The 27,426-nt window shown below is 37.3% G+C and overlaps 1 protein-coding gene across 1 annotated transcript in view; it reads right to left on the reverse strand.

Annotated features, from left to right (window-relative positions):
• The window catches only part of LOC100369079 (nidogen-1-like), a 104,311-nt gene extending 86,759 nt beyond the window's left edge, over positions 1-17,552 (reverse strand). Inside the window, exons 1-3 of the mRNA XM_085495757.1 lie at positions 17,231-17,552; positions 5,985-6,112; positions 322-496 (exon numbers count right to left, since the gene is read on the reverse strand). Coding sequence (XP_085351883.1) covers positions 322-496; positions 5,985-6,112; positions 17,231-17,422 — 495 coding nt within the window. The 5' untranslated portion in view covers positions 17,423-17,552. The remainder of the gene's footprint in view (positions 1-321; positions 497-5,984; positions 6,113-17,230) is intronic.
• Positions 17,553-27,426: the final 9,874 nt, after the last annotated feature.

Genomic DNA, 27,426 nt, shown 5'->3' on the forward strand with positions numbered 1-27,426 from the left:
AAAGGAATTCAAAAACAGGTGTAAAGTACTACAACACAGAAACAAAAGTGTTGAAGTTATCCACGCTGGTAAATTAAGCTGAGTGACCTCACCCTTATATTAGTTTATTTAAAATTAAGTTAACTTTAAATTTTAAAATTTTCCAGTCAACCTGATTAAATTAGTTAGATTGCTAGAAATCATGACTGCATATCCCTCCTTATTTTGCATGAAAAATTTGTTGCAGGATTCATCACATCACTCAGGGCAAGGCGATGGCATACCATTTCTCAGATTCTTCTAATCCTGCAACTAGAAACAATAAATATATACAGTACATACCTGTGATATACCTTGTTTGTGATGCATTGCTATATCTTCCCAAGTAACTATGAGTAAACTAGATGTCTGGAAATGTTGACCAGTGAGTCTTTGTATTTCTTTATTAGCACGTTCATGTAGTGGATCATTTTCAGCTGTTTCACGATACCATATGTTACCAGTGTTTTCTTCATCACTATACAAAGTTAGAAATAATCAACTTTAAATTTGCCATTCTTATAACTCTAGATTAATTATTGTATGGATGGATAACAAACTAACAATGCAATAGTTTTTCTTTGCATGGCAAAAGTGAGTATAAAAGACCTGAAACAATTCTTATATATCTAAGCATTTTATGCAGAAAATACAAGCTAAAAGGTCATCATAATTAGACAAGTCATTGTTAATGAAACAGTCCCTGTTGCAATAGGAGAAATGTTATTCATATTTAAGATATTGTAATATGATCAAAAGCATGATGGCTACAAGTCTGTCATCTTTAACTAATCACAAATTGAATTGTAAGACATATCATAGACATGTAATACCACATTTTCAAAAAACATAATGGCTGCTAGTCGACCATCTTGCATCGAATCAGTAAACCACTGCATGTTTATATGTCCCACATAAAGCACTAGATACATAGAAAGATGAACAAATTCACTCCAGAGGGTTCTGAAATTGACCTTGAACGGACAGAAACTAAAATTAAATAATATTCATGTTCCTCAAAGAATACTACATGTACTGTATTAATCTCAATGTCCCACATAAAATAATATAACTTGAATTGTATATAAATTCAAAAAAAAAATGGTTTAGCAACATAACTGAGCAAAATTTGGAACAAGTCATTGTTAATGATACAGTCCCCGTCCAAAATTTTGTGATCTGACATATCAATTTGATGCTGATGAAGTCATTGAGATTAGATTGAAACCATTAATAGGATATGGATTTGTAAAATGCTTTTACACAAGAATTGAACATTGGCAGTCATATTGTCATATTATTGTCATATAATTGTATAGTCATATTACAAAAATAATGTTCATGTTGATGTTGATGTAATTATTGGTATACTGTCTTTGTACAATATTTAAACAGAAATGTTCATTGCATTCATGGGAAAGTAGGCATGGGTATCATGAAAAACAAAATGACCACCAATCAGCCATATTAGTTTGAATCACAGAAAAAATGCAGACATGCAACTACATTGTATAACCCAATATGTATGATCATCATATCAACTTTGATCTAAATTGGCCTAGTCATCTCTGAGAAACAGCTCCGGACATGTAAAAAATGATGATTTAACGCTTTTACAGGAAATTTGGGCGTCAGTTAGCCATATTGAATCGAATCACAAAAATAATGTTGGTACAAATGTATTCCTTGGTATACTATCTTTGTACAAAATTTAAAGAGAAACGTTCATTGCATTCAAGACAAGCCATGCATGGCACAGTCCCCGTTAGTTATCAAATTTAAGATATATAGTTTTGTTTATAGTAATATAGCTGGAATATAACCATGTCAGGAATATGATTTTTTAATATTAAAATGATTGATATTTGTATCTGATCATCAAACAAGTACTTGTCCATATTGAGAGATATTGCTCTGGAACAGCATTCAAAATCAGCCATTTTGAATACATGTATATATATAACGTGATGTATAACGAATATATAAAATTTGAATATAATCAGTCAAAGCATTTAAGAGATATGGCTCTAGAAGCTCAATCATTAAAACAAAATGGCCGCCAGTCAGCCATTTTGAATCCAATCTGAAAAATAAAATGACGTGCATCAGGAACCCGTTATGTCTAATGTATGTACCAACTTTGAACGAAATCCATCCATAAATGCCAGAAATGCTTGATATTTGATGATTTTTTAGCACAGAAATGACCACCATTCGGCCATTTTGAATAGGATCGTCAAACCAATATATCTGTTTATCTATGACATGATGTATAATGAATATTTAAAATTTGAATATTATCAGTCAAAACAAGTCGGAGATATGGGTCTAGAAGCCCATTCATTAAAACAAAATGGCCACCAGACAGCCATTTTGAATCCGATCTGAAAAATAAATGATGTGCATCAGGAACCTGTAATGTCTAATATATGTACCAAGTTTGAACGAAATCCATCCATAAATGCCAGAAATGCTTGAAATTTATGATGAGCAAGTCAGAGATACATGTATGGCACGAGAACCACATTCATTAAAACAAAATGGCCGTCAGTCGGCCATTTTGAATCTTATCTGAAAAACAAAATTATTTGCATCAAGGTCCTATAATGTCTAATGTATATACCAAGTTTGAACAAAATCCATCTGTAAACAGCCGGGAAATGCTTGATTTTTAGGATTTTTTAGCACAAAAATGGCTGCCATTCGGCCATCTTGAATCGGACTGCGTTCGAACGGGGACTAATAAAGTAGCATGGGTACCATGAAAAACAAAATGGCCATCAGTCGGCCATATTTGTTTGATTAATGGAAAAAGTATAACCAAATATGTATGATCATCATTCCATGTTTGATCCAAATCGACCCAGTCATCTCTGAGAAACAGCATCGGATATGTAAAAATGACAATTTAGCGCTTCTACATGAAAATTGGGCATCGGCAAGCCCTATTGAATTGAATCACAAAATTCATGTTGGTGTAAATGTATCTCTTGGTATACTATCTTTGTACAAAATTTAAACAGAAACGTTCATTGCATTCAAGATAAAGTAGCATGGGTACCATGAAAAACAAGATGGCTGCCAGTCGGCCATATTTGTTCAAATCATAAAAAAAATGACGTGCATCTATTATCCAATATGTATGATCATATGATCAGGTATCAGAAATAGCAAATTTTACATCCAAAAGTAACTTGACGCACATATGTAAGACATTATGTATTGCTCTCTTGTAAAGTTTGAATGAAATCCGTCAATGGGTGTCCGAGATATAGCTCCGGACATACGTACAGACGGATGGACAAACCCAAATTAATAGTCCCCATTTTCGGACTTCATTCGAACGGGGACTAAAAATACATGAATTGTATAAAAGTTCTTAAATAATAGTGCAGTAATACATTTAGATTTGAACAAAGCATGAAACACTGCACTTTTTTGATGTATGGTTTACAACATATGGTTTACTACAGATCTTGATTTTCATAATCTGCAGTATAAATGTCTTCATTCTGTCTACTTATTTCTATGTCTTTTATAGCGATTTGTAAGATTCATAAATTTTTAAGATGGTTAGATAAAAACGTGTTTGAGTTATTGTAACCACAAAAAGAAAACAATTTTAAGTGAAATTTAATGAATATCATAATCAAACTTGACCAAGATCCCAAATTGGTTAATAATATAATATCCAAGTTTGAAAGAAATTGAGTAATTTTAATCAAAAAATCTTATGACAGCATCAATGATAGATAGATAGATAACAGCTTTATTACAACCGTGTAGAAAATTTTACATTTCTAATTTGGTGTTTAAAATGTAATAAAGTTAATAATGAATAACTAAAAAAAGTAAGTAGGCGAAAGTTGAGTAAATAAAAAGTGAAATAAGTGTGACTAATTGCGTTCACGCACAGCTCCTTAGCACGGGCTAAGAGGTCAAATCCCCTAGCCTGTGCTAAGAAAACGTGCGTGAACGCTTAGCACAGGCTAAGGAAGGCTAAGTATGGGTTAAATCTGATCCGAATTTAAGACGCGGTCTAGACCCTTAGCACGGGCTAACGAAGTGTGCGTGAACGCTTAGCCCAGGACTATAAAGCGCCCTCTCCCCTGCATTGTCCCATGTTCGTATAACGACTCTATTCCACTAGTCATTACTCCGCACACTTCCATACTGATCGGGTCGCTGTAGTAGAGCGTACAGCAGCTCCAATCGTAGATAAAATAAATTTGGTTCGCTGTCTACGTGATGCAATAATAAAACTATGTATTCTGTTACGCCGTTGTATACTGTTTCTGTGCATCCAAATAAGTTGGGTCCGTCTTCTCTCAGGTTCCTGTGCACGTCACTTCAAAATTAGAACGAAACATGTCAGCAGCAGAAATAGAACCTCGCGCGTGTCATCCATTTTTCGTTCGTAAATAGCGCCTCTTAGCCCGTGCTAACGACTGGCCCTCCCTGTGTGTGGACGCAATTGGTTCTAGCCGAAATGCAAATATGCTAGATAAGCCTAGCTTAAATCTTAGCCTGTACTTCGTGTAATGTGAACACAACTACTGAGTGTATTCTTTTGTTTGTTCATTTACTATTACTCAAGTACACATATACTACGTTCACGTTACGGGATCTCGGCACGTGCCGAAATTTTTAATCAGTTGTGTTTGCAGAGGGATTACAGCAGTTGTGTTCACGTTATTCAGGACCCACTTAGGACCGACTGGGCTCGTGCCGAAATCACGCTCTCATTCGTCGATACGCATATGATGATAATAATAATTGTTATAGTGAAATTATATCCATTTGTTGCAATGGTGTTTATTACGAGCCATCGTGCACATGAACGGCAAAGAAGATTCGAAACATAATTATTTTTTCACATCAATGTAAAATGTGCAAGAAAATAGAGGTTGTAGCAGCACATAAATATGCGTCGCTGATGACGGCTTGCATTCATTACTACAGCATTCGACCATCTACTAGTATATCCGAATTTCCTGTCATCGTAATTTCATGCTAGTATCAATCAACTTATGTTTTTCTTAAATTTACCACCGAGGGCGTGATTTCGGCTCGTGCCGAGCGTTCAGGCAGTAAATCTCGGCACGTGTCGAGTTTTGGTCCCAAGCATCCATCGGGACCGAGATCGAGTTCTTTTCGGCACGTGCCGACTCGGTCCCGACCGTTCACACACAATTTTTGCCACGTGCCGACTCGGTCCCGAGTCTCAGCACGTGCCGAGATCTCTAACGTGAACGCCACTATAGAGCACTATAATAGTATCTTTATCTTTTGATTGTAAGATATGTTTAAATTGTTTTTCTTCATCCAAATTCAGGAAATTTGCATTCACACTGTTGATAGTGTGAAACATTGCGTCTCTTTGTTTTGTGTACAATTTACAATGTATTAAATGATGTTCCTCATTTTCAACTTCGTTACAATGGGAGCATAACCTGTCTTCCACTGGTGTTTTTGGTTTTGTATAACGACCTTTTTCGATGGCAAGTTTATGGCAACTTAATCTAAATTGAGCTATTGTTTTGACATGTTGTGGGTTGTTCATCACTTTTATGTATTCTTCTTGTTCCAAGGAGTCTTTGAATGTCCTGTATGTGCGTAATTTGGCACTTTCCCTTTTGTTGTCTATATTCCATTTGTTAATGTAATATTGTCTAATTGAATTATTTAGTTTTTGTTTCGTGAAATCTGTGACATTGTTTTTGTTGTAAAGTTTCAAGTTTCGTTCTAAGGTAGTCAACCATGCATGCTCCTGTGTAAGTATTGTTTTCCATGTCTTTTATAGCATAAAATGATGACAACAACAACTACAGCAACAACAACAACAAGGACAGATATTTCTCCTTTATTTACCATGCCTTTCAGCTACGATGATACAGACACCTAGATCTGCCTATTCTAGGGTAAATGTTTAGTTTGTGTTTAAGAATATGAAGAATGTGGATTACCTGTTATCCAAATCTGTTAAAAAGGGAGCAATGAGTTTTATGTTGGTTTCTTGAAATGATACACCAAATGGATATGGAGGATATCCTTGTAGACCTGGAGTAAAAGTTAACACACCATCTGTATTTATCTGTCAAATTAAAAGAAAACAAACACAATTAACACAGTGATAAGCTGCAAGCTTGCTAAAATCTGATTACATAATATTTGTTGACCAGTACCAATACAAGTAGTGTTCATAAAACCATGGTAGGTACATGTACTATGTCCTTCTACCTTCAATGATGCTACACAAAGTAAAGATTATTGTAAATCTCATATGTTTGCATATCGGGTAGTTACCTAGCAAGGGTTAAGGAATGCACAAACTTGTTAAAAAATATACAAAAATCTTCAGTCATTTTAACTATGATTACTCAGTACAGTAACTAAGAAGGTATACATGTTGGTTCTACAATTATAAAACAATACTAAAGCAAATTCATAAACTGCAGAGTGCAGAATAATCAGAAGTAGTACAGAGACTTTACGTCAGTTCATTTTTCTTGAGAACAATCTATTTGTATTTTGTTGATTGTCATGTCGGAAATGGCATACTAACAAGAAAATAATGAATATAATAGTAAGCGTTCACGTACACATTCATGCTAAGGATCTGGACCAGGTATTAAAAACGATTTAATTTGTACTAGCATTTACTAGCCTGTACCATAGACCTTAGAAAACAGGGACATGCTACTGTAGGTATCCCTTTCATGTAACCTTAGTTATAATCCTCTACCCAATTAACACCTCAGTGAAACTGACAATAAAGCTATGTCAACACCACTGTTACATCCTCTCCTGTTACATAAGCCAAACATGGCTGCCAGGGAGTAGCTACACAAAATGAGCCAACTTTGTGGTTAGAATATAATCAGAAAAATTACATTTGATTAAAACTGAATAGCCAAGTTCATTCTATTTATATGAGTGAAACTAAAAATTGCAAAGTTAACAGTTTTTATTCCACTATGAAAACAGAAAAGGGAAATAAAAATAGTCAGTTTTCTCTACAAGAAAACAAAACTGCCTAAACGTAAACAATGACCTGTCAAAATTTGTGTCATTATAACAAGTGGATTTTTCATCATATTTAGAACAGATATAGCATAGTGCACCCGTTATGCACGGACAAATGTGAATATTGGCACAGCATAACTTATCGAACATATAAAAAGTGTAGAAAGGTAAGAACTAAAACTGTTTCAGATGTATAGGTATATATATTAATACAGGAGATTATAACCCACATTTCACACAGGAAACTGGATTTTTTTTTGTCTTAGACAGAAGTTGCATGTCCCTGTTTTCTAAGGTCTATGCCTGTACTAAGAAAATGTGAGTGAACACTTAGCACAGGCTAAGGTATTTGACTTCTTAGCCTGTGTAAGCAGCTGTATATGAATGCTACTAATGACTAGTATGTATTCATGAAACCATTGGTGATTATCAGACAAGACCTCAGCACACCAAGATGGTTTGTCATCATGATCGAAGCACTGTAGGCAGTAATAAGAAGGCATGCTATTCATAGCCAAATCACATATAGACTAAATAAATTACCAAAAAATCCTTTTTCAAAAGTAAAGGTAAGATTGCAAATGTAAATGTAGTTTGAAGTGAAATTACAAACGTATTAATTGCATTTTGATTTGTAATTTTCATTTCTTCTTTTCTGTTTGATATCTATATTAATTGTGAAATCGTGGTATCGGCTGGTATCTAGTGTAATAAATAGACAAGGGATGAAGGCTCCAGCGAGCTCATATTTTTTTAAACTGGAAAAAACAGACGGATAGAGTGAAAAATACAATCTATAAAAAAATACCAGGTTGAAGAATATTAGTTGCTCTTTCAAATTTCTCCAAAGCCTTACCTATATTTTACCTATATCTGCAGAATAAATCAAGAAAACTACACAAATTGACTCTATTTCTGAATAATTAACGGTTGGGCCGAACACACTGCACAGTTGGAGGTAAAGAACCAATCACAAGACTGGTTACGAACCAGTTGAGCAATGCTAACCGAATCGTAACTTTGATGTGGTTCTGACTTCGTAACCATTCTTATGATTGGTTGTTGACAAATGCCGTTCTTACAAGGCAGCAGCTTCACGCGTTAATGTCTAGGCAAGTTAGGTAGCACTCATTGTTAGGCAGATTTCAGCTATGCATTTCAGACTGTTTGTATGGTCCCAACAGCGTGCCCCCCCCTGTTTTGCCAAATAAACGTGTGTTCTTATCTCTTTATCTGTTGTGTCATAAATGAATTGTCATTGTGTTTTTTAAAATAGCGTGTGTTTAAAAACGACATGTGTGTTTTAAAGGTGTGTGTATATTAAAATTATGTGTGTGTTTAAAATGATATGTGTATTTTAAAATAATGTGTGTCTAAAATGACGTGTGTGTTTTTAAAAATGATGTGTGTGAGGTCGAATGAAAATTTTGTGTGTGTAAAAACAAACAAGCAGCCTATCGGCTGAGATAGCTCCGCTGTTAGCAATGCACATTTCAATTAAAGAACAGAAGATATCATTAGAAAATGAACAATATGGATAGTATCAAAGCAACAGGACTAGCTGTTTTCAACAAGAATTCAAAAATATCACTTTTCAGCAAAAATAATCATCAAAATTAGATAATTGAAGATATCACCACGAAATTAACAAGAAGAATTCGAAAATATCACTTTTACCAAAAATGACAAAAAAAGATATCATCATAAAATAAACAAAATTCAAGAGAGGTCTACCTGTAGTACCTATATATATAATAGCAAACAATCAGACTTGCATTTTTTAACAAGAAGTCGAAAATATCACTTTTTACCAAAAATTACAAAAATATTCACTAAAATTAGAGAATTAAAGATATCGTCATGAAATGAACAAATCTGAGAGAGGATCACATGTAGTACCTATATATGTAATATCAAAGCAATTGAACTTGCAGTTTTTAACAAGAAGTCAAAAATATCACTTTTTACCAAAAATAATAAAAATATTCATCAAAATTAGAGAATTAAATATATCATTACAAAATGAACAAATCTGGGAGAGGTCCACATGTAGTACCTATATACCGGTAAGTAATATCAAAGCAATTGGACTTGCGGTTTTTAACAAGAAGTCGAAAATATCACTTTTTACCAAAAATGACAAAAATATTCACCAAAATTAGAGAATTGAAGATCTCATCATGAAATGAACACATCTGAGAGAGGTCTACCCAAGGTACATATACACCAAGTACCAAAGCATTCAGGCTTGTAGTTTTCAAGAAGAAGTCAAAAAAGTAAAACATTGACACAGACGACGGACGATGTAATAAATAACGTATTTATTTTATTATCACGTGTGCGCCAGCTGACTGGCCCATGGTGCCGAATACTGGTCTATCATTCAAAAATAGCGCCTCCTACAGGCGTAAATAAATGCATGCGTTTTTTTTTTCTTTTTACACACACAAAATTTGTATTTGACCTCACACACGTCATTTTAAAAAACACACATTATTTTAAAATACACATGTCATTTTGAACACACTTCATTTTAATATATACATTATTTAAAACACACACGTTTTTAAACACACGCCATTTTTAAAAACACACATGTCATTTTCAAACACACATCATTTTTAAAACACACACGTCATTTTTTAAACATACATAATTTTTAAACCACACGTCTTTTTAAACACACAACTAATTTTAAAATACACACGTCATTTTAATACACACATAATTTTTAAAACACACACGTCATTTTTTAAACATACATAATTTTTAAAACACACACGTCTTTTTAAACACACAACTAATTCTAAAATACACACTTCATTTGACAGGGATCGAGAAGATGTACCTACACTTTATGCAATTTTTGTTTTAATTATGCTAATTTATTCATGGCGTAGCAGTTTCTGTGCTCATGAATATTCATTAATTTGTGGGTCAATACATTCTAAAAGGGGCGATATATTATTTTTGGGGGAAGAGTTAGAAAGGGGGATTAGCAATCCTTAGGGGGTCAATACAAATGAAGGGGCCTATTTGGAGAACAGCATTGCTCCTCTAGTCTGTTGTTGCACATGACTTGCAGCTGTCAATTGTCTTCATACTTTGACGACTCCTCAGCTTCGTCTGGCTTCCATGTGAGGTAGTATTATTGTGTTCTGTTTTTTCTGACTTGATATATAGAAGTTGCTGTTTATAACATCTTTCATATCTTGTCTTGTAGGAGTGTCCAGTCTGTGATTTGAACTTGCAATCTTTGTGTTCCCAACGCACTGTCTTGTCCACTGTACCACGAGTGTCTTCACACAAGCAATGGGATTTAAGTCCTATTTATAGGAGCACTGTTCTCACTAGCATTCAAAAATACTAGATTCGAACCAGCAATCTCTCACATTGGTGGCATTGTACATATCCACTGAATCATGTGGGTAGTCATGCAAATAAATGATTTGTTATTTAGCTTTATTACAAATTCCTGTTTGCGAGCAAAGACTGGCAGGCAGGGGAATTGAACATGGGTCCTCATGATCACTATGTATAGAACTGACCCACAAGACCACAATGGATTGACTGGTTGTGTTTGCATTTGATGAGACTATATAGTGTGTGTATATATAACAATACAACTTATTTCTATTATTGAGTTACAATTGTCCAAAAAATTGTATACCACGCCACGACGTTGGTCGTTAAGTGGTGTTCATTTTTCCAACTACACCAATGTACCGATGAGTTGAACGGGAAAGCCAAAACGATTGCTGGTTTCTGATTGCTTCGGTTCTGGCGAGTGTGTATCTAGTGTGATTCGAACCCATGTCGTTTGTATTGTGCGTTTTTTTATTTCCCATGTTGGCTACGCCGTAATATGCAACCACTTCCCTGTTTTATTGTGATTTTGAGAGTGTTTAATGATGTCTGCATCACCCGTCACGCCATGACTCAGTTTCAACCACACGGCCATTTTGCAACAAAGTGCGTGACCCTTGGCGTGACCCGACTGACTATATGATCGTTCTGTTCAACAGTTAAGCTAGGATTTATTACCGTTATTATCATTATATTGTCACATGATTTGTTTTACCTTATGTGTATGGTCTTAAGTATCTTTATTGTAATTTGTATATATCAATTTGTATATACTGAGGAAACGACCCCAATTGAAGGTCATGTATTTTGTGACGTCACCAATTCGTGTGTAGGTATGGCTTCTAGAACCGTGCAGTGGCAGATCCAGAGGGGGGGGGGGGGCAGGGGGCCATGGCCCCTTCCAAACACATGACGATTCGTATCTGGATTATGCATAGCTTCTCTGCGATTTACGCTCCATATATCTTAAGGGAAGCTTGGACCCCCCCCCCCCCAATGCATTTTGCTGGATCCGCCACTGCGTCATTTTAATATACACGTTATTTAAAATACACACATCATTTATTAATGCACATACATTTAATGCAAATAGATATACACATCAATCATTTTTAAACACACAAGTCGTTTTAAAACACACACCTTTAAAACGCACAGTTGTGCCGTTTTGAAAATGCATACATCATTTTAAAACACACACGCCACGTCCTCCAATACGTACGTAATTTTGAATTATTAGTACGTTTTATTCAAGTATACACAAAATAATAAATTTACATTCCGTGCCTCGTACGATTGCTCGACATATATTCACTGCAAAGTTGTCTATGAATAATTAATGAATAAACGAACAAACATACTTACTTACTACATCGAAAATTCTACTCTACATACAAAACAATCCAAACTATCTTCTCACACTGCCACCACAGGAAGAATCAGTTTGTCAAATTTCTTATATTGTTATGTTGGCGATCGCCGTTGTGTCTGCGGAAGTACTATGAAAGATTGCATGATTGGAATGAAAAGTCTTTTGATCAGTAAAATAATTTTAGAAAGGTGAAAACTAGAGTGACTGTGAAATAAAGGTTGGTTTTAAATATTAAATATCATGGAGTCTGGATGTAATAATGAAAGGAAATTGAACTGGTATGAAAGGGCAGTAAATGTAGCCAGAATGCACCAATGGGACAGCGCTTCCGGTGACGACACAACGGCCAGAATGCAATGTCAGAATCCGGGGTCAAAATACGTCACACTACATCCGTCCAGGCGGTTGCAAAGTGTCAACAACTATGGATGCGGTAAAAGACCTGATTTGCAGTTTGCGTGAATGACCGGGGAGAAAAAATTTGTGCAAATTCTGTGCTTCAGTAACAGTATTTGCTGCTGTTTTGTGCAATGGAAATTAATACAAGAAATGCTGCCAAAAGACATTTACATTCCCTTGCATTACACAACAATCTTTGTGCTGAGGCAGTGACGATTCACATCCATCACAAGTTCTCTTGTTGTAAGCTGTAATTTCCCAAATAAATTTCATTAAAGCTACAATGTAATAATGTACGTGTTTCACTTCCAACAGTCAATCATTATTCGCACACCATTTTGGAATATACTAAGGTACTATGTAATCATGTAATAAGAATCATTATTGAAACCGTATCCCGAGGTGGGATCTTAGTTGAAAATACAATAAAGTAATACAAAAAGATAGCAAAAAAACCACAAGACATTCATGGACAATTGAAAAGAAGAAAAAAAATTAAATTATTTGGTGGTTGGTTGAGGCATCTGGCATTTTAAGATTTTTCTTGTCGTAATTTGAAACAAGTGTGGATGAATTTTCGTAGTTCAATGATTGTTTTGTCATTTTTACTTTTCAGTATATTTGTAAGTTTTTCGTCATCCGTCCCCAAGTTGCTTATATTGTATTTAATATTGTTGATCATGATTTCTCGTTCCTTCTTGTATAAATTACAATTGAGAAAATGTTTTTCGTTTTCAATTTCCTGTTTGTCACAAACTGGGCAAATTCGGTCCTCCGCTAAAATGTTATTATATCTGCCCCTTTCGATTTGAAGGGTATGAGCACTTATTCTGAGTTTTGTCATAGCTGCTCTATGATTTGGATTTTTGATTGTGGTGAGATATTTTTCATATGCAAATTCTGTTTTAATTTTCCTATAGGTTCGTAACTTGTTTTTGTGGTTTTTACCGTTATTGTCATCGTGTAATGTTTCTGTGCTATGTATTTCAAAGGATTGTTCTAGTTTGCGCGTTACTGTTTCAGTGATTTGTTTGTCATCAAGAGATTTATGGTTTTCCCATGTACTATGGAAAAACCATGTACTATTTATGGTTTTATGTACTATAAAGGGAAACAGGGAATGACCACTTATTATTCCTAAGAGGAGAAAATTTGTAAACCCCCTATATATATATATATATGTATATATATATATTATATAAAATTAAATTAAAAAAAAAAATGTGACTCAATCTTTAAGAGAAAAATTTTAGGCCCCTTCAGCGTTGTTAAAATGTCCCTGCCCCGCCCACCTCGTGGCTTTAGAAAATATGCTGACCCCCCTCTGTTTTGCCCCTCAGGAATAATAAATGATCATTCCCTAACGCTTGAATGTGTACAGTGGTGGCGGGGAAGAGTAACAGACCGCCCGGTCGTCCATCGGGAAAATGCGGGGGGGGGGGGTTGCCCCTCAAAATGCAGAAAATAGCATGCCTCGGACCCCGGAGGGGGTACTTGCAAAAAATACTGACAGGGGTGTGTAGCTGGTTGTTTGAAACCCCTACCCCTTATCAGACAGAAATAAACTCAAATTGCCTACCCATTATCAGACAAACTGTGGATATTTGACACCCCTTTCCAGGGAAAAGCAGGTGGACTCCCGGGGATGGACTTTGACGATCGAAATGCAGTTACAGAAAGAAAAAAACAGCTTCATTCTCCTGATTGTTGGATCACAGTCTTTGGAAAATATGGACCCCTTTTCAGACAGAAATAATGAAAAAGGGATAATCCTTTTCAGACAGACAGTGTAAAATAACATACCCCTTTTCGGACAGAAGCAGTGAATTTGGGACCCCTTTTGGCGGCACATATACATGTAGTACTTCAATGTGCGTAACCCCCCCCCCCCCCAAGTAAGGTCGCGCCTTCGGCGCTAGGTCCCATGTAAGATTTCGTACTGCCTCCTCTGTTGAAGGAAAGCTGACGATCGTTATTTACAAATTGTTATATATACAGTATGTGTCTTTCACTGTACAAAAGTTCAATATTTGCTCGAAGCTGATTTAAAAATATATCACGATTGCTAGAAGTGGTTAGTAGTAACCGTGATTATATTTATTACAAAGAGTTGTTTGTGTGGTGCATTGCCTATGACTTATGCAAATATCACCGTACACTTACGTTACTAAGCTGAGTGCGGACAAAATATTTAATTTGCATACTGAATAAGCTGTTTTAGATAAAAAAAAAAAAAAGGTTAGTGATGTACCGTCACCCACTCTCGCTGAAGTCGCTCAATTTTGTCAGTTTCTAGGAGGTCTATGTTCACGGAATAACATACCTCGTATCAGATACTTGTCTGATCGAAAATGTGTACATTTGACAACAAATATTTATTTATTTATCAGAGACTGAATACGAAGAAACGTTTTATTGCAATTTTACGTACGCTTACTAGAAACTAATTTTCGACCATTCACGTAACGACGCACAATTTTTTACATCGAAATTGGCTAAAACATTACGTCTTATAGATGTTCATCTGAACCTCTGATATTTGGTAATAACAATATCACGAACACGTTCGACGAAGTTTGAAGAACTATATCTCCGGAACTATGAGGTACATGCAAATTCCGAAACACGAATAGTAATAAAAATGAATAAAAATTGTTTAGAGGTTTACGTCAATTTCCGTAACCTAATCTACTAAGTCAATGTTAAATAAGAAAAGCATTCTATAGTTTGTAAATTGTAAATTTAAATATTGTCATGGCATGTACTCACGGGGTTTGTAAATTGTAATATTGTCATAGCATGGACTCACGGGGTTTGTAAATTGTAATATTGTCATAGCATGGACTCACAGGGTTTGTAAATTGTAATATTGTCATGGCATGTACTCACGGGGTTTGTAAATTGTAATATTGTCATAGCATGTACTCACGGGGTTTGTAAATTGTAATATTGTCATAGCATGGACTCACGGGGTTTGTAAATTGTAATATTGTCATAGCATGGACTCACAGGGTTTGTAAATTGTAATATTGTCATAGCATGGACTCACGGGGTTTGTAAATTGTAATATTGTCATAGCATGGACTCACGGGGTTTGTAAATTGTAATATTGTCATAGCATGTACTCACGGGGTTTGTAAATTGTAATATTGTCATAGCATGGACTCACGGGGTTTGTAAATTGTAATAATGTCATAGCATGTACTCACGGGGTTTGTAAATTGTAATATTGTCATAGCATGGACTCACCGGGTTTGTAAATTGTAATATTGTCATAGCATGGACTCACGGGGTTTGTAAATTGTAATATTGTCATAGCATGTACTCACGGGGTTTGTAAATTGTATTATTGTCATAGCGTGGACTCACGGGGTTTGTAAATTGTAATATTGTCATAGCATGGACTCACGGGGTTTGTAAATTGTAATATTGTCATAGCATGGACTCACAGGGTTTGTAAATTGTAATATTGTCATAGCGTGGACTCACGGGGATTGTAAATTGTAGGTGCGTGGTCGTGGAGTAAGATGCCTGACGGAGAATCCCAAAATAACACAATTGTTACTAAAGTTATGATCACTGACTATTAGCCTAATGTTTCCTATTTTCACCTCTCTACTTCATAATTTTCATTCGTGGTATGAGTTCGACAGTTTATATGTTCTTTTTTTGCCTTTTGGTTGCAAATGTCTCTGTTTTGGAGACAATCTTATGATAGTAGTTTATTGTATTCTATTCATACCAAAAGATTCTTCTGCTTTTTTTCCCTCAGCTGTCGCGCCATTAAACTTATATTTCAAAATAAAGGTATTCTCTATTTTAGGCGTGTGTATATATGAAAATTACGTTAATTCGGGTATCCACTGTAGTGATAATGAATAAAGCTATCATACAAGCTAAAAAAACAGTGTTTCGAATCAACGCGCCCGTCAGTTCAGTATGAGCTGCTCGCGATTTTGTTTTTGGTTTCTGCCTAAAAATAAAAGAAAAACAGCCTTTAAAATGCTATACATCGTACATTGCAGGGCAGCTATATATTAGAAGCGAAATTCATTGTATTGTAATTTAATGTTTTTTGTTCAGCTGATGTTGAGAGAGAGATGATGTTGAGATGACATGGTCTTTTTTTACTCATCAATTTTGAGGTAAGTTATATATTTTTTGTCGACATGGCAGATATTTTTAAAGGTGAACAACTCTGTTGTTGCTAATATATTGTATATACCTCCTACTCAATTATGCAGGTAATTTTCCTCAATATATTTATTTATATGTAAATTTGATATCATGTTACAAAGCAACTTTTCACTGAGAGTTACTTTAGTTGTCTACACTGATATACCATATTCATAATCATGTATATATGATTATACATGCATATAACCAGAGTATTTCTAGAACGTACACTCACAAACTCATGACAGCGTCGTTGTTACAAAACTCAACAAAATACGTTCAGCATGACGACTTTCCTGTATCGTTGCATTACAGTTCCGGTATAGAGAGACTGTGGTTGCATGGATTATGCATGGACTATGCATGCCAGGCACACCCATATCTAATTTGGGACAGATGTTATATATTAGTATAATTAGATTAGATAAACACTTTAGTTTTGTGTGTGAATTTAATGGAGTACCATAGTTCATTAACCCCCCCCCCCCCCATGCGTATAGTAGAGGATTACACCGTTACTAGACTCGCGAGATAATGCTGGCGTGCATTTACAATCCTCTGACCCAGGCTCACCGCTATTATGTATTATTTCAACCCGATCTTGGTTGCTCAAAGTTGAAAAAACAGTATTTGTGGCATTTTGTTGCAGGTAATTTCCATACAATGGGTTTTTCGACCTCCAAGGTCATCGACCAGCATTGTTATCAACACAAACGTTTCGCCGTACATATAAAACAAGGACAGCGCCGTGTTCCCTGGCGTCTTCACAACCACCTCCATACACCAATCATAACTAATTATATCAAAAAATAGAACATTGATTTGATAATAACAATGAGAATGAGTTTGTTGAAGTAAGATGTTAATACTTACATATACTGTATAATGAAGGTTGTTGTAGAAACTGATTGGTGAATTCAGGTACATTTCAACGCTTTCCACGTCACCCCTATTTAAAAATCGATCGCCAGTCCGTTCTCCATAGTGGTAGAAAAGTTTACGATAAACTGCCAAAGAGTCCAGCGAACAAAGAAGAAGTACAACAGAGATCAGTAATACTTTCATTTTCTCGACAATAAATTTATCGTAAAAACTAAAACGCCTAGTCTGAAGAATTTGCTGTGATCAACCTTGGATGTGTTCACTGTTATCTACACGAAGTCAGATTAAAGTGATCAGTCTTATCAGACCAAACCACTAGTCTATGTACCGGTGGAGTGAAACCGCATAGACAAACCATTTTGTGGATTTAATACACCATCACTTTAATATATCTCATGTTCCACTTCCCCAGCCACACATCTTTTCACGTCTCTTCAAAATTATGAGTGTACTTAATGTTATCAACAATGAATATGATGAAAGTGGGCAAGCTAAATTTCCCCACGGTAAATGGTTTAGCCTAAGACTGGCCTATCGATTGGTAAACAGATTGATATGTGTGAAAACACAGTGACCTAGAATCATCTGTAAGGAATGATGATGGTGGGTGTCAGCAAATGAATCATGAAGCGGTGACTGTGAAAGCGCAAGTTAATGATCACTTCAAACTATTAAAAGAAAAGTTACGTGGTCAATCTAAGTTAATCGGAAATAATAATATCCCGCTGTCGTTTCATGCGTAGTCCCTTGTTGAGGAAGTATACTTAGTAAATAAACAACTAAAAATCATATGTTGTGGTGTAATACCCAGTAGCGGATGTTTGGTTTAGCGGGCACCTTTGAAATGACGTCATTCTACCGTGGGTTATACAGCACGTGACTGGAAAATCCAAGTATTGGGAACTTCATGGCGTAACATTTACATCTAGGGGAGGGGATAGATTCTCAAATATTGGATAAAAATACTGACTGAAATAGCATGTTTCTTTGTTCCTTCAAAAGAGAATGTGGCTGAGCAGGGCAACACATCGCAACATGTTGTCCATCTTCTACCTGATTTGTTTTACAGAGAAGACATCCCTTTGGTGGCAATTGAATATGGCGTTCTGTTTCAATCCTCAGTAGATAGTTACTTGGACGTAGTTTAATAAGGAATACCCATTTGTTTAATGTTTGCAAGTTATACTTTAAACATTTTTTTTGAGTTAATATGGTCTTAGTTTTTACCGTTATTTTTCTTCTATCGTGTATTTAATTTTCATTGTACTGAAAATTCATATTTTAGTTTTTTATAAATGTTTTCAATTCAACTTTCTCAACTCACCATACCTGTCTCAATGTAACTTTACCGTACGTATCCACTCACCATACCTGTCTCAATGTAACATTACTGTACGTATCCACTCACCATACCTGTTTCAATGTAACATTACCGTACGTATCCACTCACCATACCTGTCTAAAGGTAACTTTACCGTACGTATCCACTCACCATACCTGTCTCAATGTAACATTACCGTACATATCCACTCAGCATAACTGTCTCAATGTAACATTACCGTACGTATCCATTCACCATACCTGTCTCAATCTCACATTACAGTACGTATCCACTCACTATACCTGTCTCAATGTAACGTTACCGTACGTATCCACTCACCATACCTGTCTCAATGTAACATTACCGTACGTATCCATTCACCATACCTCTCTCAATGTCACATTACCGTACGTATCCATTCACCATACCTGTTTAAATGTAACATTACCGTACGTATCCACTCACCATACCTGTCTAAATGTAACATTACCGTACGTATCCACTCACCATACCTGTCTCAATGTCACATTACCGTATGTATCCACTCACCATACCTGTCTCAATGTAACATTACCGTACATATCCACTCACCATACCTGCCTCAATGTCACATTACCGTACGTATCCACTCACCATACCTGTCTCAATGTAACATTACCGTACGTATCCTTTCACCATACCTGTCTCAATGTCACATTACCGTACGTATCCACTCACCATACCTGTCTCAATGTAACATTACCGTACGTATCCATTCACCATACCTGTCTCAATGTCACATTACCGTACGTATCCACTCACCATACCTGTCTCAATGTAACATTACCGTACGTATCCACTCACCATACCTCTCTCAATGTATCATTACCGCACATATCCACTCACCATACCTGTCTAAATGTAACGTTACCGTACGTATCCACTCACCATACCTGTCTCAATGTAACTTTACCGTACGTATCCACTCACCATACCTGTCTAAATGTAACGTTACCGTACGTATCCACCCACCATACCTGTCTCAATGTAATATTACCGTACGTATCCACTCACCATACCTCTCTCAATGTAACATTACCGTACGTATCCACTCACCATATCTCTCTCAATGTAACATTACGGTACATATCCACTCACCATACCTCTCTCAATGTAACATTACCGTACATATCCACTCACCATACCTGTTTCAATCTCACATTACTGTACGTATCCACTCACCATACCTCTCTCAATGTAACATAACCGTACATATCCACTCACCATACCTGTCTCAATTTAACATTACCGTACGTATCCACTCACCATACCTGTCTCAATGTAACTTTACCGTACATATCCATTCACCATACCTGTCTAAATGTAACATTACCGTACGTATCCACTCACCATATCTCTCTCAATGTAACATTACGGTACATATCCACTCACCACACCTCTCTCAATGTAACATTACCGTACGTATCCACTCACCATACCTGTCTCAATCTCACATTACTGTACGTATCCACTCACCATACCTCTCTCAATGTAACATAACCGCACATATCCACTCACCATACCTGTCTCAGTGTAACATTACCGTACGTATCCACTCACCATACCTGTCTCAATGTAACTTTACCGTACATATCCATTCACCATACCTGTCTAAATGTAACGTTACCGTACATATCCACTCACCATACCTGTCTCAATGTAACTTTACCGTACGTATCCACTCACCATACCTGTCTAAATGTAATGTTACCGTACGTATCCACCCACCATACCTGTCTCAATGTAATATTACCGTACGTATCCACTCACCATACCTCTCTCAATGTAACATTACCGTACGTATCCACTCAACATATCTCTCTCAATGTAACATTACGGTACATATCCACTCACCATACCTCTCTCAATGTAACATTACAGTATGTATCTACTCACCATACCTGTCTCAATCTCACATTACTGTACGTATCCACTCACCATACCTCTCTCAATGTAACATAACCGTACATATCCACTCACCATACCTGTCTCAATTTAACATTACTGTACGTATCCACTCACCATACCTGTCTCTATCTCACATTACCGTATGTATCCACTCGCAATACCTGTCTCAATCTCACATTACCGTACTATCCACTCACCATACCTCTCTCAATGTAACATTACGGTACGTATCCACTCACCATACCTGTCTAAATGTCACATTACCGTACGTATCCATTCACCATACCTCTCTCAATGTCACATTACCGTACGTATCCATTCACCATACCTGTTTAAATGTAACATTACCGTACGTATCCACTCACCATACCTGTCTAAATGTAACATTACCGTACGTATCCACTCACCATACCTGTCTAAATGTAACATTACCGTACGTATCCATTCACCATACCTGTCTCAATGTCACATTACCGTATGTATCCACTCACCATACCTGTCTCAATGTAACATTACCGTACATATCCACTCACCATACTTGCCTCAATGTCACATTACCGTACGTATCCACTCACCATACCTGTCTCAATGTAACAATACCGTACGTATCCATTCACCATACCTGTCTCAATGTCACATTACCGTACGTATCCACTCACCATACCTGTCTCAATGTAACATTAAAGTACGTATCCATTCACCATACCTGTCTCAATGTCACATTACCGTACGTATCCACTCACCATACCTGTCTCAATGTAACATTACCGTACGTATCCACTCACCATACCTCTCTCAATGTATCATTACCGCACATATCCACTCACCATACCTGTCTAAATGTAACGTTACCGTACGTATCCACTCACCATACCTGTCTCAATGTAACTTTACCGTACATATCCACTCACCATACCTGTCTCAATGTAACATTACCGTACGTATCCACTCACCATACCTCTCTCAATATATCATTACCGCACATATCCACTCACCATACCTGTCTAAATGTAACGTTACCGTACGTATCCACTCACCATACCTGTCTCAATGTAACTTTACCGTACGTATCCACTCACCATACCTGTCTAAATGTAACGTTACCGTACGTATCCACCCACCATATCTGTCTCAATGTAATATTACCGTACGTATCCACTCACCATACCTCTCTCAATGTAACATTACCGTACGTATCCACTCACCATATCTCTCTCAATGTAACATTACGGTACATATCCACTCACCATACCTCTCTCAATGTAACATTACCGTACGTATCCACTCACCATACCTGTTTCAATCTCACATTACTGTACGTATCCACTCACCATACCTCTCTCAATGTAACATAACCGTACATATCCACTCACCATACCTGTCTCAATTTAACATTACCGTACGTATCCACTCACCATACCTGTCTCAATGTAACTTTACCGTACATATCCATTCACCATACCTGTCTAAATGTAACATTACCGTACGTATCCACTCACCATATCTCTCTCAATGTAACATTACGGTACATATCCACTCACCACACCTCTCTCAATGTAACATTACCGTACGTATCCACTCACCATACCTGTCTCAATCTCACATTACTGTACGTATCCACTCACCATACCTCTCTCAATGTAACATAACCGCACATATCCACTCACCATACCTGTCTCAGTGTAACATTACCGTACGTATCCACTCACCATACCTGTCTCAATGTAACTTTACCGTACATATCCATTCACCATACCTGTCTAAATGTAACGTTACCGTACATATCCACTCACCATACCTGTCTCAATGTAACTTTACCGTACGTATCCACTCACCATACCTGTCTAAATGTAATGTTACCGTACGTATCCACCCACCATACCTGTCTCAATGTAATATTACCGTACGTATCCACTCACCATACCTCTCTCAATGTAACATTACCGTACGTATCCACTCACCATATCTCTCTCAATGTAACATTACGGTACATATCCACTCACCATACCTCTCTCAATGTAACATTACAGTATGTATCTACTCACCATACCTGTCTCAATCTCACATTACTGTACGTATCCACTCACCATACCTCTCTCAATGTAACATAACCGTACATATCCACTCACCATACCTGTCTCAATTTAACATTACTGTACATATCCACTCACCATACCTGTCTCTATCTCACATTACCGTATGTATCCACTCACAATACCTGTCTCAATCTCACATTACCGTACTATCCACTCACCATACCTCTCTCAATGTAACATTACGGTACGTATCCACTCACCATACCTGTCTAAATGTCACATTACCGTACGTATCCATTCACCATACCTCTCTCAATGTCACATTACCGTACGTATCCATTCACCATACCTGTTTAAATGTAACATTACCGTACGTATCCACTCACCATACCTGGCTAAATGTAACATTACCGTACGTATCCACTCACCATACCTGTCTAAATGTAACATTACCGTACGTATCCATTCACCATACCTGTCTCAATGTCACATTACCGTATGTATCCACTCACCATACCTGTCTCAATGTAACATTACCGTACATATCCACTCACCATACCTGCCTCAATGTCACATTACCGTACGTATCCACTCACCATACCTGTCTCAATGTAACATTACCGTACGTATCCATTCACCATACCTCTCTCAATGTATCATTACCGCACATATCCACTCACCATACCTGTCTAAATGTAACGTTACCGTACGTATCCACTCACCATACCTGTCTCAATGTAACTTTACCGTACGTATCCACTCACCATACCTGTCTAAATGTAACGTTACCGTACATATCCACCCACCATACCTGTCTCAATGTAACATTACCGTACGTATCCACTCACCATATCTCTCTCAATGTAACATTACGGTACATATCCACTCACCATACCTCTCTCAATGTAACATTACCGTACGTATCCACTCACCATACCTGTCTCAATCTCACATTACTGTACGTATCCACTCTCCATACCTCTCTCAATGTAACATTACCGTACGTATCCATTCACCATACCTCTCTCAATGTATCATTACTGCACATATCCACTCACCATACCTGTCTAAATGTAACGTTACCGTACGTATCCACTCACCATACCTGTCTCAATGTAACTTTACCGTACGTATCCACTCACCATACCTGTCTAAATGTAACGTTACCGTACATATCCACCCACCATACCTGTCTCAATGTAACATTACCGTACGTATCCACTCACCATATCTCTCTCAATGTAACATTACGGTACATATCCACTCACCATACCTCTCTCAATGTAACATTACCGTACGTATCCACTCACCATACCTGTCTCAATCTCACATTACTGTACGTATCCACTCTCCATACCTCTCTCAATGTAACATAACCGCACATATCCACTCACCATACCTGTCTCAGTGTAACATTACCGTACGTATCCACTCACCATACCTGTCTCAATGTAACTTTACCGTACATATCCATTCACCATACCTGTCTAAATGTAACGTTACCGTACATATCCACTCACCATACCTGTCTCAATGTAACTTTACCGTACGTATCCACTCACCATACCTGTCTAAATGTAATGCTACCGTACGTATCCACCCACCATACCTGTCTCAATGTAATATTACCGTACGTATCCACTCACCATACCTCTCTCAATGTAACATTACCGTATGTATCCACTCACCATATCTCTCTCAATGTAACATTACGGTACATATCCACTCACCATACCTCTCTCAATGTAACATTACAGTATGTATCTACTCACCATACCTGTCTCAATCTCACATTACTGTACGTATCCACTCACCATACCTCTCTCAATGTAACATAACCGTACATATCCACTCACCATACCTGTCTCAATTTAACATTACTGTACGTATCCACTCACCATACCTGTCTCTATCTCACATTACCGTATGTATCCACTCACAATACCTGTCTCAATCTCACATTACCTTACTATCCACTCACCATACCTCTCTCAATGTAACATTACGGTACGTATCCACTCACCATACCTGTCTAAATGTCACATTACCGTACGTATCCACTCACCATACCTCTCTCAATGTAACATTATGGTACATATCCACTCACCATACCTGTCTCAATGTAACATTACCATACGTATCCACTCACCATACCTGTCTCAATGTAACATTACCATACGTATCCACTCACCATACTGCTCTCAATGTAACATTACCGTACCTATCCACTCACCATACCTGTATAAATGTAACTTTACCGTACATATCTACTCACCATACCCCTCTCAATGTAACATTAGCGTATGTATCCATTCACCATATCTGTCTCAATGTCACATTACCGTACGTATCCACTCACCATACCTCTCTCAATGTAACATTACGGTACATATCCACTCACCATACCTCTCTCAATGTAACATTACCGTACGTATCCACTCACCATACCTGTCTCAATCTCACATTACCGTACGTATCCTTTCACAATACCTGTCTCAATCTCACATTACCATACTATCCACTCACCATACCTGTCTCAATGTAACATTACCGTATGTATCCATTCACCATACCTGTCTCAATGTCACATTACCGCATGTATCCACTCACCATACCTGTCTCAATGTAACATTACCGTACGTATCCACTCACCATACCTGCCTCAATGTCACATTACCGTACGTATCCACTCACCATACCTGTCTCAATGTAACATTACCGTACGTATCCATTCACCATACCTGTCTCAATGTCACATTAACGTACGTATCCACTCACCATACCTGTCTCAATGTAACATTACCGTACGTATCCACTCACCATACCTCTTTCAATGTATCATTACCGCACATATCCACTCACCATACCTGTCTCAGTGTAACATTACCGTACGTATCCACTCACCGTACCTGTCTCAATGTAACTTTACCATACATATCCATTCACCATACCCTTCTAAATGTAATATTACCGTACATATCCACTCACCATACCTCTCTCAATGTAACATTACCGTACGTATCCACTCACCATATCTATCTCAATGTAACATTACGGTACATATCCACTCACCATACCTCTCTCAATGTAACATTACCGTACGTATCCACTCACCATACCTGTCTCAATCTCACATTACTGTACGTATCCACTCACCATACCTCTCTCAATGTAACATAACCGTACATATCCACTCACCATACCTGTCTCAATATAACATTACCGTACCTATCCACTCACCATACCTGTCTAAATGTAACGTTACCGTACGTATCCACTCACCATACCTGTCTCAATGTAACATTACCGTACGTATCCACTCACCATATCTCTCTCAATGTAACATTACGGTACATATCCACTCACCATACCTCTCTCAATGTAACATTACCGTACGTATCCACTCACCATACCTGTCTCAATCTCACATTACTGTACGTATCCACTCACCATACCTCTCTCAATGTAACATAACCACACATATCCACTCACCATACCTGTCTCAGTGTAAAATTACCGTACGTATCCACTCACCATACCTGTCTCAATGTAACTTTACCGTACATATCCATTCACCATACCTGTCTAAATGTAACGTTACCGTACGTATCCACTCACCATACCTGTCTCAATGTAACTTTACCGTATGTATCCACTCACCATACCTGTCTAAATGTAACGTTACCGTACGTATCCACCCACCATACCTGTCTCAATGTAATATTACCATAAGTATCCACTCACCATACCTCTCTCAATGTAACATTACCGTACGTATCCACTCACCATACCTGTCTCAATCTCACATTACTGTACGTATCCACTCACCATACCTCTCTCAATGTAACATAACCACACATATCCACTCACCATACCTGTCTCAGTGTAAAATTACCGTACGTATCCACTCACCATACCTGTCTCAATGTAACTTTACCGTACATATCCATTCACCATACCTGTCTAAATGTAACGTTACCGTATGTATCCACTCACCATACGTGTCTCAATGTAACTTTACCGTACTATCCACTCACCATACCTGTCTAAATGTAACGTTACCGTACGTATCCTCCCACCATACCTGTCTCAATGTAATATTACCGTAAGTATCCACTCACCATACCTCTCTCAATGTAACATTACCGTACGTATCCACTCACCATATCTCTCTCAATGTAACATTACGGTACATATCCACTCACCATACCTCTCTCAATGTAAAATTACCGTACGTATCCACTCACCATACCTGTCTCAATCTCACATTACTGTACGTATCCACTCACCATACCTCTCTCAATGTAACATAACCACACATATCCACTCACCATACCTGTCTCAGTGTAAAATTACCGTACTTATCCACTCACCATACATGTCTCAATGTAACTTTACCGTACGTATCCACTCACCATACCTGTCTCAATCTCACATTACTGTACGTATCCACTCACCATACCTCTCTCAATGTAACATAACCGTACATATCCACTCACCATACCTGTCTCAATTTAACATTACCGTACCTATCCACTCACCATACCTGTCTAAATGTAACGTTACCGTACGTATCCACTCACCATACCTGTCTCAATGTAACATTACCATACGTATCCACTCACCATACCTCTCGCAATGTAACATTACTGTACGTATCCACTCACCATACCTCTCTCAATGTAACATTACGGTACATATCCACTCACCATACCTCTCCCAATGTAACATTACCGTACGTATCCACTCACCATACCTGTCTCAATCTCACATTACCGTATGTATCCACTCACAATACCTGTCTCAATCTGACATTACCGCACTATCCACTCACCATACCTCTCTCAATGTAAAATTACGGTACGTATTCGCTCACCATACCT

The sequence above is a fragment of the Saccoglossus kowalevskii genome, chromosome 2, assembly GCF_978046115.1.
Source record: "Saccoglossus kowalevskii chromosome 2, keSacKowa6.1, whole genome shotgun sequence".
Taxonomy (NCBI): Eukaryota; Metazoa; Hemichordata; class Enteropneusta; family Harrimaniidae; genus Saccoglossus; species Saccoglossus kowalevskii.